This window comes from Myotis yumanensis, unplaced genomic scaffold (assembly GCF_028538775.1).
Source record: "Myotis yumanensis isolate MYYU_CA2020_CCGP unplaced genomic scaffold, mMyoYum1.0.hap1 SCAF_4, whole genome shotgun sequence".
Classification (NCBI taxonomy): domain Eukaryota; kingdom Metazoa; phylum Chordata; class Mammalia; order Chiroptera; family Vespertilionidae; genus Myotis; species Myotis yumanensis.
The window spans coordinates 43,694,964-43,708,004 of record NW_027223755.1 but is presented as its reverse complement, the minus strand read 5'-3'; the positions used below and the strand labels follow the sequence as shown (position 1 = coordinate 43,708,004).

Genomic DNA, 13,041 nt, shown 5'->3' with positions numbered 1-13,041 from the left:
GTATATTTCTGTATACACGTCACAGCTGATGCTTATGCGCATATGGTCTGCCCTAGTACTCACCTCTATGTGTCCCAGTGTGTGCCATGTATGTCTTCATAGCAATAGAGTAGATTTTTTTAAAGTTATTTCTCAGAAAATAAGGAATTGCCTTATATTTGAGTATTTACAATGTTTCTCACATTATACGGCCCTCTCTTAATTTTTAAAAATTTATCTTTATAAAAGATAAATTTATCTTTATAGTTCAAAGTATTACAGATGTCCCTTTGTTTTTGTTTTTTTCCCATTGACCCCCTCCACTCTGCACCCACCCCTCCCAAGCCTTCAGCACACTATTATTGTCTGTGTCATGGGCTATGCTTATATGTGTATAAGTTCCCCGATTAATCTCCCCTGCACACCCCACCCCCACCTTCCCTCTTTATTAATTTTCTATTTTATAATTATTTTTGAATTGTTTAAAAATGGTACACATGCACAGGGTGAAAAATTCAAAGGGTATAGGAGAGCACTTACTTAGAAGGTAAGTCTTCCTACTTTCTGTGTCTCACAGTTACTCAATTCCCTTCCTCAGAGACAACTACTGTTACACACACACACACACACACACACACACACACTCATACACTCTCACACACACTCATACTGTATAACACACTAGCACATCCTGGTAACACAATATTCAAACAATTGTGCACCTTTCTCCTTTTCATTTAGCAATATATTTTAGAGATAGTTTATATTAATTTATTTGGAAGAAAAATAAACCATTTGAATAAGAAAATTTAATCTAAAATACGTAGATTAATACTAGTTTTGGATGTTTATATAGAACATCATTTAACAAAATCGGTTATAAAAAAGAGAGAGCCCTGGATTCGTGGCTTAGTTGGTTGGAGTGTTTCCTATGCAGCAAAAGGTTGTAGGAAAAATAGTGATCAACTGCCTCCTGCATGCCCCCTACTGGGGATTGTGCCCACACCCAGACATGTGCCCTGAGTGCTAATCAAACAGGTGACCTCTTGGTTCATGGGTGGATGCTCAACCACTAAACCACACTGGCCGGGCAGGTTGCAGGTTCTATTTCTGATCAGGGAACATACCTGGGTTGCAGATTCAATTCCTGGTTGGGGCATGTAGGGGAGGCAATCAATCGATGTTTCTCTCACACATCAATGTTTCTCTCCCTCTCCCTTCCTCTATCACTAAAAATCAATAAAAAACATATTCTTTGGTGAGAATTTAAAAAAAAGAGACAGAAGGTGGAAGGGAGTTAAGATTTTATATACCTTTTAAAGATCACTTTGGGAAACAATCTAATTCTGATTACAGCAGACTTAATATCTGGGGAAAAAACTAGAATTTCTAGATAAAATATCTACAAACATCTTTGCAAACACATCTCAGCAGGACGAAAAATGGGAGAAGATCTTGAAGTCTAGAAATAATTAGAAAAAAGGCAGCAGTGTAAGGAGACACAGAGCTGGCATTTGCTGTGGGAGGACCTTGGAAGTGCTAGAAGTCCTAGATCTTGTGTTCTATGAGCCTGAAAGGGCTCAGGAAACCAGGCCAGGGGCCATGTTAGGTGGAGGGTTGGATCCGGGAACCTTAACTGAAGCTGCAACCCCCAAAAGATGATACGATACCCTCAATGAGTCAACTGGGAAAATCCCAACCCTGGGAGAGCTCTGCTGGGGATGCTTTCCTGCCTCGACTTCACGAGGTGGAATGGAAAAATTCCCTTTGAGAATTCAACCAGAAGCACATTCTCATGCAGATTTTGTGTCAGAATTCACATTACTTGTTTGGCCTGAAACAGACCACGTGTGAAATGGTGTTGTGTTGCAGTACCCCCTGATGATCTGCAGCCACAAATGTACATCCTCTGTGCAGAGATGACTTTAAACCCAGTCCTCAAGAATTCCCACAGATGAAGATCCTAGGAATATGAGCTCCTAGTAAAAAAAAAAATCATAAAAAATAAAAATAAGTAAGTCACCAAAAACCCAGAAGAAGCACCAAACAATAGAATGAGGCCCACGAAGACTACAGCTATTGAATTTATTATATAAATAATATGAAGTAAGAATGGTAATTTATTTTAGGAGATAAAAGAGTATCAAAAGCATTTTGCAGGAACAAGAAAATGACCTAGAAGATTTGACAAAGAAACAAAGAGAATTTCTACACACAAAGGATATTATAATAATTTAAATTTAAAACTCAATGAATGAATTAAACATATAAGACAGTGAACTGAAATATAGATCTTAGGAGTTACCAATAATGCAGATGGATAAGCAAAGGATGGAAACTATATTAGAGAGGAGACACAGAGAATGGAGTAAAAAATCTAACAAGAATCTAATCAGAATTTCAGAAGGAGAGGGAAAAAAGAATGGGAGAAAAGTAACATGTGAAGCAAATGCCACTGACATTTCATTAAGAAGTAACAAGGAGGTTTAGTGTAAGTTTAATGTACACACGAAAATATGTCAGACTTCATTATTAATCAGGAAAATGCAAGTTATAACCAACATGAGATACTATTTCACTCTCACAAAATTGGGAAAAAATAGAAGAGTCTACAATACTGTTTAAGTGAAAATAGAGAGCAGTGGAACTCTAATAAATAGCAATTGAAGTATGCTTCAGTCCTATCTTTTTGTTACCTAAAAATAATCTGTTGATAGTAAGGTCTATGAATGTGGAAAAATCAGCCAAATTAAGTTTATTCATCTCTTCATTCAACAAATATTTACTGAGCACCTATTCAGGAAATTATCATAAAATTAAAAAAAACAGTCTTTGCTCAAAGGATCTTAGGACCCAGGGAATCAGATAATCAAAAATCACACAAATAAACATAAAACTATAACTGTGGAATAAAGGGACGTGTAAGAGCTTGTAAGAGTGGAGATTGGCTGCAGAGGTCAGGAAAGGCTTTCCTGAAAGAATGATGCCTGAGATGAGCCAAGTGAGAATAGGAGGTAAGTGGAAGAAGGTGGTAGTGCTGGTGGCTGGGGCAATTGCTACTGAAAGAGGAACCAACATGTGCAAATGCCCTGATGTTGAAGGCAACATTTAGTTGAACTGAAAAGAGTTATTGTGGCTGGGACAAAGAGAGGGAAAAATTGAGAGAGAGAATATGATGCAGAAGGGAGAGGTGCTAGTGGGATCCAGAGCAGCTGGGATGGAGAGGTAGACAGACCAAAAAGAAAGGGCTAGGGGCAATAGGAAGGATTTTATACTAGGAGGATGGGAAGTACAAACGTGTTTTTAGGCAGATGACTAAAATGATCAGTTGAACAAAGGGGGGTGGGAAAGACCATCAATTAATTATAAATTTTAAAATTCCATTAGGAAATGGAGTTAAAAAGTCTCTATAACCACATTTCTCTGCTCATATGTGACTGCACCAAGAATGGCCCCATTCCCAGTTCCCAAGAACAGCAAGGCACATCTGTGCTCTCACACTGCAAGCTCAGCTCTGCCTCTGACTGGACAGCCAGGATGGTACCTCCTGATTTGGAAGTCTTCCTCTACCATCTCAACAATAGCAAGTGAGATTTAAGCCTGGCTGGTGATTCATTTGATGATGCCGGCAACATAATTGAACACATTTACTGCTTTGCAGCCAAAGCAAATGATTTCTCCATTGTTGGGAGTAAAAACCAATTTGTCAGTAAATGAAGCAGATATGATTCAAAAGAAGCAGAAAGACACTGAGAAGTACAATGTATTGTGTCTTTTCTGTTCGTGACTGCATTCATTACAAAACAGTAACCATGGGAAGCCACATTCCTGTTCTGAAGTTTATATGGTACAGCAAGCTATTCCAGATTCTCCATGTCTATGGCCCTCTGTAACTCCAGTTTCTGTATTTTTTAACAACTTTATTGACATGATATTTAAAGTGTACAGTTTGATAAGCTTTTTGTTGTTGTTTTTAAATTTATTTTTCTTTTTTTTTTTAATTAAATCTTTATTGTTCAGATTATTACATTTGTTCCTCTTTTTTCCCCCCATAACTCCCCTCCTTCCAGCTCCCACCCCACCCTCCACCCTCACTCCCCACCCACTGTGTTCATCCATAGGTGCATGATTTTTGTCCAGTCACTTCCCGCATCTCCCACACCCCTTTTTCCCCCAAGAATAGTCAGTCTATTCCCTTTCTATGTCCCTGATTCTATTATAATCACCAGTTCATTCTGTACATCAGGTTATTTATTCACTTGATTCTTAGATTCATTTGTTGATAGATGCATGTTTGTTGTTCATAATTTGTATCTTTACCTTTTTCTTCTTCTTCCTCTTCTTAAAGGATACCTTTCAGCATTTCATATAATACTGGTTTGGCGGTGATGAACTCCTTTAGCTTTTCCTTATCTGTGAAGCTCTTTATCTGACCTTCAATTCTGAATGATAGCTTTGCTGGATAAAGTAATCTTGGTTGTAGGTTCTTGGTATTCAGCACTTTGAATATTTCTTGCCATTCCCTTCTGGCCTGCAAAGTTTCTGTTGAGAAATCAGCTGACAGTCGTATGGGTATTCCCTTGTAGGTAATTGAGCCTCTTTCTCTTGCTGCTTTTAAGATTTTCTCTTTGTCTTTTGCTCTTGGCATTTTAATGATGATGTGTCTTGGTGTGGTCCTCTTTGGATTCCTTTTGTTTGGGGTTCTCTGCGCTTCTTGGACCTGTAAGTCCATTTCTTTCTCCAGGTGGGGGAAGTTTTCTGCCATTATTTCTTGAAATAGGTTTTCAATATCTTGCTGTCTCTCATCTTCTGGCACTCCAATGACTCTGATATTAGACCGTTTAAAGCTGTCCCAGAGGCTCCTTACACTATCTTCACACTTTCGGATTCTTTTTTCATTTTGCTTTTCCAATTGGGTGTTTTTTGTCGAATCTTTGGTTTGATTATTGTACTCCTCTGGTCTGCTATTGGGTATAATATTCTTTATTTCAGTCCGTGTATGCTTACTTTCTAATTTCTTTATCGTAGCATCGAGGGTCTCATTAGTTTTCGTGAGGCTCTGCACAAATTTATGGCAAGCCCTCAAAATTGCGATTCTTAGCTCCATATCCTCCATTTCTGTCATGTTTTTTTGTCTCCGCATCTTTTATGCTTTCTTGGTGCACCCCCTTGTGGTCTCTGTGCGCAGTCTTATTCTAGCCAAGCCTTAATTGTTGTAGTTAACACTAGAGGGATTTGACCCCCAGGCCGACTGGCTATAGGAATCAGCTGTATGGAAAACGTCTGCCTTCTGGGGAGGCGCTAATCCAGCCTTTGCCTGAGGCGATCGGCAAATGGCTGTGCGCAGGCTTTGGGCGGGGCGGGATCAACAGGGCGGGCGGAGGGAGCAGTTATGGCCACGCTCAGTCCCGTTCCCAGAGGCTCTGCTTCTCAGAACCCCGGCAGCCGCTGCAAACCTCGGAGAGAAAGCTGCCCTCAGGTTCCAACTGATGCCGGATAATCCCGCTTCTCCCGTTTGAGTCTGGGTCCCCAGAGACTCGCCCGGATCTGGAGCCCAGAGTCTGAGACTCACTCCCGACAGAAAACGACAACCGCGCCCTCAGCCACCAGCCCGCTTTGCGCGCGCACCTCGGTACCTTTGTATTTTCCACACTGCGCCGCCTCTGAGCCTCGATTTGCTGTTCTCTTTCCTTCTAGTTGTAGAGTCTCTCTTCAGCCAGCCTTCCTGTGGTTCTGGGTGATGTCCATTCAGTCTTTTAGTTGTATTTTTGAAATGGTTGTTTGCGGCAGCGGTCTCCGGTGTTTACCTACGCCGCCATCTTGGTCTCCTCTTATTCTGTTTTTAAATTTATTTTTCAATTGCAGTTGACATACAGTGCTATAGCAGTTTCAGGTATACAGCATAGTCATTAAACATTCATATAACTTACAAAGTGATCATCCCAATACAGTCTGGTAAGTTTTGAAACACGTATGCACCCATGAAGTCATCACCACAATCAAGATAATGACATATCCATCAATCCCCAAATTTCCTTCTGCCCCTTCCTACCCTGGCCTTTCCTCCTCCACCCCAAACAACTCAAGTTTAAATTTAATCATTTTTAATCAAAATTCTAGTGGACTTGTAAAGTAGGTTGGAATATATTCTCTAAAAGGCCCTTTCTGATCTATTATCCAATTCATTCTAAATACCATTCAAATGAAAGTTATTCTCTTGAATAAAATCTATTTATTTCCTCAGAAGTTTTAAGTCTTTGGGAATAATTTAATTTTTTTAAAAAAATCTCATGACTTGAGAGTGCTGGTGGGAAAGAAAGGCTGTAGTCCCCAGTCCTGTGGTGAACTCCTCCATCATTAATGTTTACATCCACCTTTCAGATCTCATTTCTGATGAAGAGGAAGGAACAGTTTCCACCAGGGGCACCTCTGTTCAGAGCATTGAACTTGTCCTCCCACCCCATGCAAACCATCATGGAAATACATTTGGTGGCCAGATTATGGCTTGGATGGAGACGGTGGCTACTATTTCTGCAAGGTTCTTGGTTTTGACCTTTGACATGTGATGTTGGGACCAGTGGGGTGAGAGTAGAAAGGGACTGAGATCCAGTTATTGGGCAAGTCAAGGAGACAAGGAGAAGACAGTGTTGTCTTTTATCAAAATGAGAAAATTAGTCATTTACCTGTTTAACTTCAGATTAACTTGGTTCAAAAATAAAATTGAAGTGACAGTTCTCATAGTTTATTCTGAATTATGAATGTTGACCTTGTGGCATTAAAATTCCTTGTAACAAAGTTATAACAAAGTAGATGCAGAATAGAAATAGGAGACAGCATTTACACTTAAAAGTAGTAAACTAAAATATCAATTAAAAGTAGTCAATTTGCAAACTTTTAAACGGCAATTTACAGTTAGGTCTGACCTTCAAAGTCGTGTTAGAGTCATTATGGCTAAAGGGTTGACTGAAAAATAAGAGGAAAAAAGGGAAGAATTGGAAGAATACTTTTAAATTTGCCTCAGTTTCAAAAAAGGTTATTTTATTCTTAGAACATGTAGGTAACTTAGCAGCTTTAAAGAACATGTGTATTCTGAAAATGCATTTCAACAAGATTTGCCCTTCGGACAATTTTTGTAACCATTGAAAACTGTTAAGGTTGTATTTTTCCCAAAACTACAAGAATTTTATTATTAATGTGCCTGTAGTTATTACTATAGTTAGGAACCTATAGTTATCCTTCCTATAAATTATGCACAAATAAAAGAGAACTTGTTTTTAAAATGAGATTGTCATTCTTGATAAGAAAGCATTTGAACCTCTTCTATGTTAAAAGCTTACAATATAATTAACTGTGGCAGAGTCTGTTCAGTGAGTGTAGGCACAGTTCTTTAGAGTAATTGAATGGCCACAGTGGGAATCTAAAATGTAAAAATAACGGAAGTATTTCTGAGATTAAATATTCTTTATAGATATTTGAAAAGTTCACATACACACAAATTGTAAAGTGAGTAACTTGTAACCTTTTAGGCTTTGTACAGCAATCTAGGTAATTTTTCTGTGAGGGAAAAATGTTAAGTCTTTTGCTATGTGGGTGAATCTGTTAGCTGTGAAGCTGAGGAACTGGTGTGAATGGCACTAGCGGGCAGTTCTCGCACTGTGCCCTGCTCCGCCCTGGTAGTCCCTGCTCCCTGTGATGGGAGTCATGAGCTGCCAGAATGAATATAACCTTCAAATTAGGACGAAAGACATTGGCTTGTTTTTCAGAGGGACTTTCATGGGGAACAAAACAAGGGCAGGACTGTCACCACCAGAGGAGGAGCACAGCATCTTGGTAAAGACCCCACAGCTGGGGGACATGGTATTTCCCAAAGCATTTGCAGGCGGTGTACAGAACCACTCTCAGCACACATGATCTAGTCATTTGTTTCACTGGAGTTAAAAGATGTTTGCTTAGAAAGTACACGGGACACTGGTCTGTTGTGCCTGTGAAACGAATCAGCAGTCCCTGAAAATATTTCGGAGAATGATCTATTTCTCCTCTCCTTCCCTTTGTGTCATCAGCCGCCTCTGTCGGGCGCATCCGCTTCTGAAGTCTGTGGACATGTTTAAGTTCCGAGGACCATCCACGGTGGGAGATCGTCTTGTCTTCAATGCCATTGTCAACAATACGTTTCAGACCTGGTAAAGTGTGTGTAGTGTTCTTCGGCTGCTATCAATGAATTCAGACTTGCACATAAATATGTTTCAAAATTTCCATGTCAATCTGGAGGTGAATACAGGGACTATTTTAAAATAACCAAGTTCTTTCTATATTTTTTTCATTCAGTTTTCAAAATTTGTACATATTTTAACACTGCATTCTGCTTGAGGCCTCCTTATACCGAGTAAATTGTGGTAGGTTGGTTTTTATCTCTCATAATAAGAGTGTATGTCTCAGTTGACCAGAATGGTTCGGGTTTATACCTGTTGTAATTATTAACTCTTCCTTTCATTCTCAAAAGAGTCCCAGTGGCTGTATGGTCAACCATGAAGTCCAAGCCACTTTCCAGTTATTTTTATTACTCTTAATATACAAAGAAAAGATTTAATTTTGTATTTTTTTAGTATTTTTTCTTTTTAAATGTAAAAAAGAATATCTGTATTTCCTGTCCAATTTCAGTGTTTGAAGCTTTTTAATCGCAGAATTGTTATTTTGAGGGGAGAAAACTTGACTTTGGCATAATTTAAACTTCCCTCCCCATTACCAAAATATGTTCATGAATATATACAAACTCACAACTGGCCTGTTGTGAAAGTGGGAAAGTAAAGCAGAGATGCCCTCAGGGGCTTGCACATCTGATCTGTCGACCTGGAGAAATGGATTTTAACCATTGCATAGATTTGCAGACCACAGAGGAAAAACCAGGACCCTCATTTTCTTCCGTGCTTGGAGGAGGAGGAGGAGGTGGTGGGCAGAGGAGGCCCAGTGAGCTCTGGTTCTCTGCCCACCGCCCTGTGTCGCCCTCTGCAGTGTCGAAGTGGGAGTGCGCGTGGAGGCCTTTGACTGCCAGGAGTGGTCTGAGGGCCTGGGCCGTCACATCAACAGTGCTTTTCTCATTTATAAAGCTGTAGATGATAAGGAAGAACTGGTTACATTTCCCAAAATCAAACCCATATCTAAGGTAAGTTATTAGCACCATGGACTTTTTCTTTTTTCCTCCAAATTACTCTAATCTTTTGTTGAAATGCCAGGTCCTTGAGTTGTAATGTCATAAAAATGAGCACTCAGAACAAGATCAAGCAGATAGAATTTATTGAAAAGAGCTTGTGCACAAGGGAGTTGACCAGAAAAGAGAGGTCAAGCTCCCGGAGGGTTCTTGTGGATGGCTTGGGGTGGGTGTTGGGCTTGGGAATGAGGAGGAGGTCAGTTGTCCCATGATCGTCACCTGCCAGTGGTTGATCCCGGGGTAGTCACAGATATTTTCCATGGTCAGTGGACCACTCAAAGGGCCTAAAATAGTGCTTGGGCAAATATTCTAGTTACCACTTAATAGACAAAGCAACTATTTTGCAGAACACAATGTTAAGAAGGGATCTATTGTGCATTCTTCCCTTTAAGGATGTGATTAGGTTAATTTCAACTATGGGAAGGTTCCTGAGCAAGGAGCCATAGTCAGGCCTCCAAGATGGAGTCCAGATATTACCCCTATACTGTCTCACTGGGGACCCTGCCTACCGCACCTCAACTGGCCCATGCACTGCTATTGGAAGCATATTGTCTTCCTTTCCCATTTCTGATTCTCTTCTCCCACTTTACATCTGCATCTCTGTGCTGCTCCACGTTCATGGGAACTACCTGCAGTTGCCTTATTGCCAACTCTCACCTGAGCAGCATTCACGCAGACACTGGGTCCCAGTTAGCTTCTTCAGCTGACTTGGAAAGAGAGAGACTTAAGATTATAGCACTAAAGTATTAGAAATTTATTGATTTTACTTTGTTGTTGTTTTTGTTTGTTTGTTTGTTTTTTAATAAAGGATGATTTTAGACGGTATTGTGGAGCTATTGCACGCAAGAGAATTCGTCTGGGCAGGTAAGGGGCCTAGGTATAAGGATTTTATGGTGTAAGATCTTACCTTGCAAATTGCATAACAAAGAGCTGCTCTCTGGGTGTCTAGTCCCACATAATGAAAGGAGAAGGTCTGATGTTTTCTGACAGTGATGAAAATTGTTCTTCCTGATTGTTCCACCAGTAAAAGCAGCATTTTAAACTGCTGATTTCAGCTCAAGAAAGTGTGTGTCATGGTTACTGTTGTGTGCTAAATACAGGGAAGAAAACTGTTATTTAACATTTTTATTTTTTTCCCCCCCAGAAAATATGTTATTTCCCACAAACAAGAGATTCCACTTTGCGTACACTGGGATATTCGCAACCAGGTGACAGTTTTATGATTGGGAGCGCTTCATGTAAAGATCACATGATTGCAAACACAGAAACTCCCTGTTTAAATGATTCAGGTTGTGCTTACGCAGGTTAGATGAAAAGGTGAATCATAGCAACCAGTCATCTCACCATGAAACAGAACCAAGCTGCCAGTAACTGGTACCAACCAGCTGCTTCGCTGCCTTGTTTGAACTGTAGGTACAGTTCCCAAATTACACACGCAGGATGCCCTGCCTTCAAATGCATCTGAGCTGCATGGCACATTGTCTTAGCATGATTTCTGCTGAAAATATGCCCATCAGCTTGCATTTTTATAACACAACAACAAAGTATTAGTTGTTTTCATGTTTTAGGCCATAAAATGTAAAGGAAAATCCAAGTTTATTAATGTTATACTGAAGGGCAATCTTATCTTTGCTTAGCACACCAACTAAAATCATATTAATTTGCTAAAAATACAGGCCTCATGTTACCTTGTCTGAATTCTGAATTAAGAGTTTGAGACAGAAGTTGTTACCTGTAGCATAGTTTTAAGCTCAACATAATCACTTTGGCTCTAAGAGTACCCATTTTCTAAGCAGAAAATATTCCCATATCTGTGCATTGAACTCACAGCTTTTTAAATATTTGCATTTTAGGTATCCCTGAGTGATGACAATGTGGAGGCTTTCAAAAAGCTGGTGGCCAAAAGTGGTTGGGAGATCACCAGTGCTCTGGAAAAGGTAGGAGGCATCCAGGTGTATGCACAAACAACTCATTATACATCACAAATAAAAATTGTACACCTGAAACCTATTTAATTTTACTAACCAATGTCACCCCATAAATTCAATTTAAAAAATAAAAAATAAATTATCATGGTGGTGGTGGTTCTGCTTGTACTACTGCTTTTAAGAAAGTAAAAAATCTTTTTGGAAAAGTATTTCTAAAAGTCAAGCCTTGTTTCAGCCCTGTCTCTACTACTCCATGCTGGCTGACTTGGGGTCCTTCAAATACACCCTGCACCCCCTTGCCTCTCAGCTTAGTTCTCATTTCCCATCTCTCTCTCCTCCTCTCCCTCTGCCCAAATCCTAGCTGGTCTTCAAGACCCAGCAGAAATGCTTCCCGTAAAGCCACTCCTATCAGCCCTGATTGAAGGCACTTTTCCCTCTAGGAACTCCTTTCACAATTACTTCTTTAAAATCCACCTGTCAATAAATTATGCACTGTCTTATAGCATTGCTTCCACAGCTATGTTGAACTGATAACAGAATTAATAGCAATAGAGTTTTTTACACATGGTCTTTTCTCCTAACTAGATTATAAACTTTTTAAGAAGGAAAACTGTCTTTGTATCTCTTTTAACACCTTTTACAATATTTTGTGTGTCATCAAATTTAACTGAACAGGCATCATTTGGATTCTAATTGTATCTGGTTTCAGAGGTATATAGAAGACCCTTGGAAGCTGGTGCCCACACTAACTAGACTGCATGCTCTCTGAGGGCCCTTTTGCTCACCACTATGGTCCCAGAACATAGCAGTGGCTGACTGTCAGGAGATGCTCGATAATGCCAGCTCTCTGAAACATGTGTACTGTTTTTCATCAGTGAAGCAGTAGCCTCTAAAATAGGGTAATTATATGATCTCGTTACAAATGGAATTTAACCTGTATTCTTCTGAGCATGAAAGGGAACTGGTTTTCTTGGAGAGTTGGTCTTGGAGAATTTTTTCACTAAGCAAAAGTTGGCTTTTCTAAAATAGTAGGGTTTAAAGAGAGCCAACATCAACCTCTGCCTCTCCTTGTCTGTTTCATCTGCATCTGTCATTGATTCTGACAGAGCAGCGATGAGGATTTCCTGCTACCTTTACCTTCTGAGGAATGGTCCAAATAGCATTCACTCACGCAGTACTGTACTCGGCACTGGTAAGTCTAGAGAGGTCTGCAGGGGCAGGGTTTAATGGTGACTGCTCAGCCTGATGTTTGCTTTGGCTCTAGGGTAGGAAGCAGCAGCATGTGTCTGCAACCTGGGGAGCAGCTTCCAGGAAAAGTACTGTGACCATCTCCTAGAACTGCTGTAACAGTACCACAAACTGGGTGGCTTAACCAATAAAAATGTATTGTCTCACAGTTATGGAAGCTAGAAGTCTAAGATCAAGGTGTTGGTAGCATTGGTTCCTCCTGAAGGAGTGAGGGAGAGCCTGTTCCAGGCCTCTCCCTGAGCTTCTGGTGGTTTTCTGGCAATCTTTGGTGTTCCTTGGCTTGTAGATGTGTCACCCAACTTCTGCCTTCATCTTCACGTGGCGTTCTCCCAGTGTGCATGTCTGCGTGCAAATTTTATATGTATATGTATATGTATATATATATATGTATATGTATATGTATATGTATATATATATATGTATATGTATATGTATATATGTATATTTTATTGATTTTAGAGAAAGGGAAAGGAATAGGGATAGAGAGATAGAAACATCAATGAGAAACATCAATTGGTTGCCTCCTGCATATCCCCTACTGGGCATTGAACATGTACCCTGACCAGGAATTGAACTACTGACCTCTTGGTTACTGGGTCAATGCTCAACCACTGAGCCACCCTGGCTGGGCCAAATTTTCCCTTAATATAAGGACACAGGTCATATGGAGCCCATCCTACT

General features: G+C 40.0%; 1 protein-coding gene across 1 annotated transcript in view; it reads left to right on the top strand.

The window, feature by feature from the left end:
- ACOT12 (acyl-CoA thioesterase 12) overlaps nt 1-13,041 on the top strand; it is a 34,613-nt gene that overhangs the window by 15,535 nt on the left and 6,037 nt on the right. The window contains exons 6-11 of the mRNA XM_070412268.1: nt 6,361-6,517; nt 8,040-8,159; nt 8,989-9,139; nt 9,993-10,048; nt 10,329-10,392; nt 11,038-11,121. Of these exons, the coding sequence (XP_070268369.1) occupies nt 6,361-6,517; nt 8,040-8,159; nt 8,989-9,139; nt 9,993-10,048; nt 10,329-10,392; nt 11,038-11,121 (632 nt within the window). The remainder of the gene's footprint in view (nt 1-6,360; nt 6,518-8,039; nt 8,160-8,988; nt 9,140-9,992; nt 10,049-10,328; nt 10,393-11,037; nt 11,122-13,041) is intronic.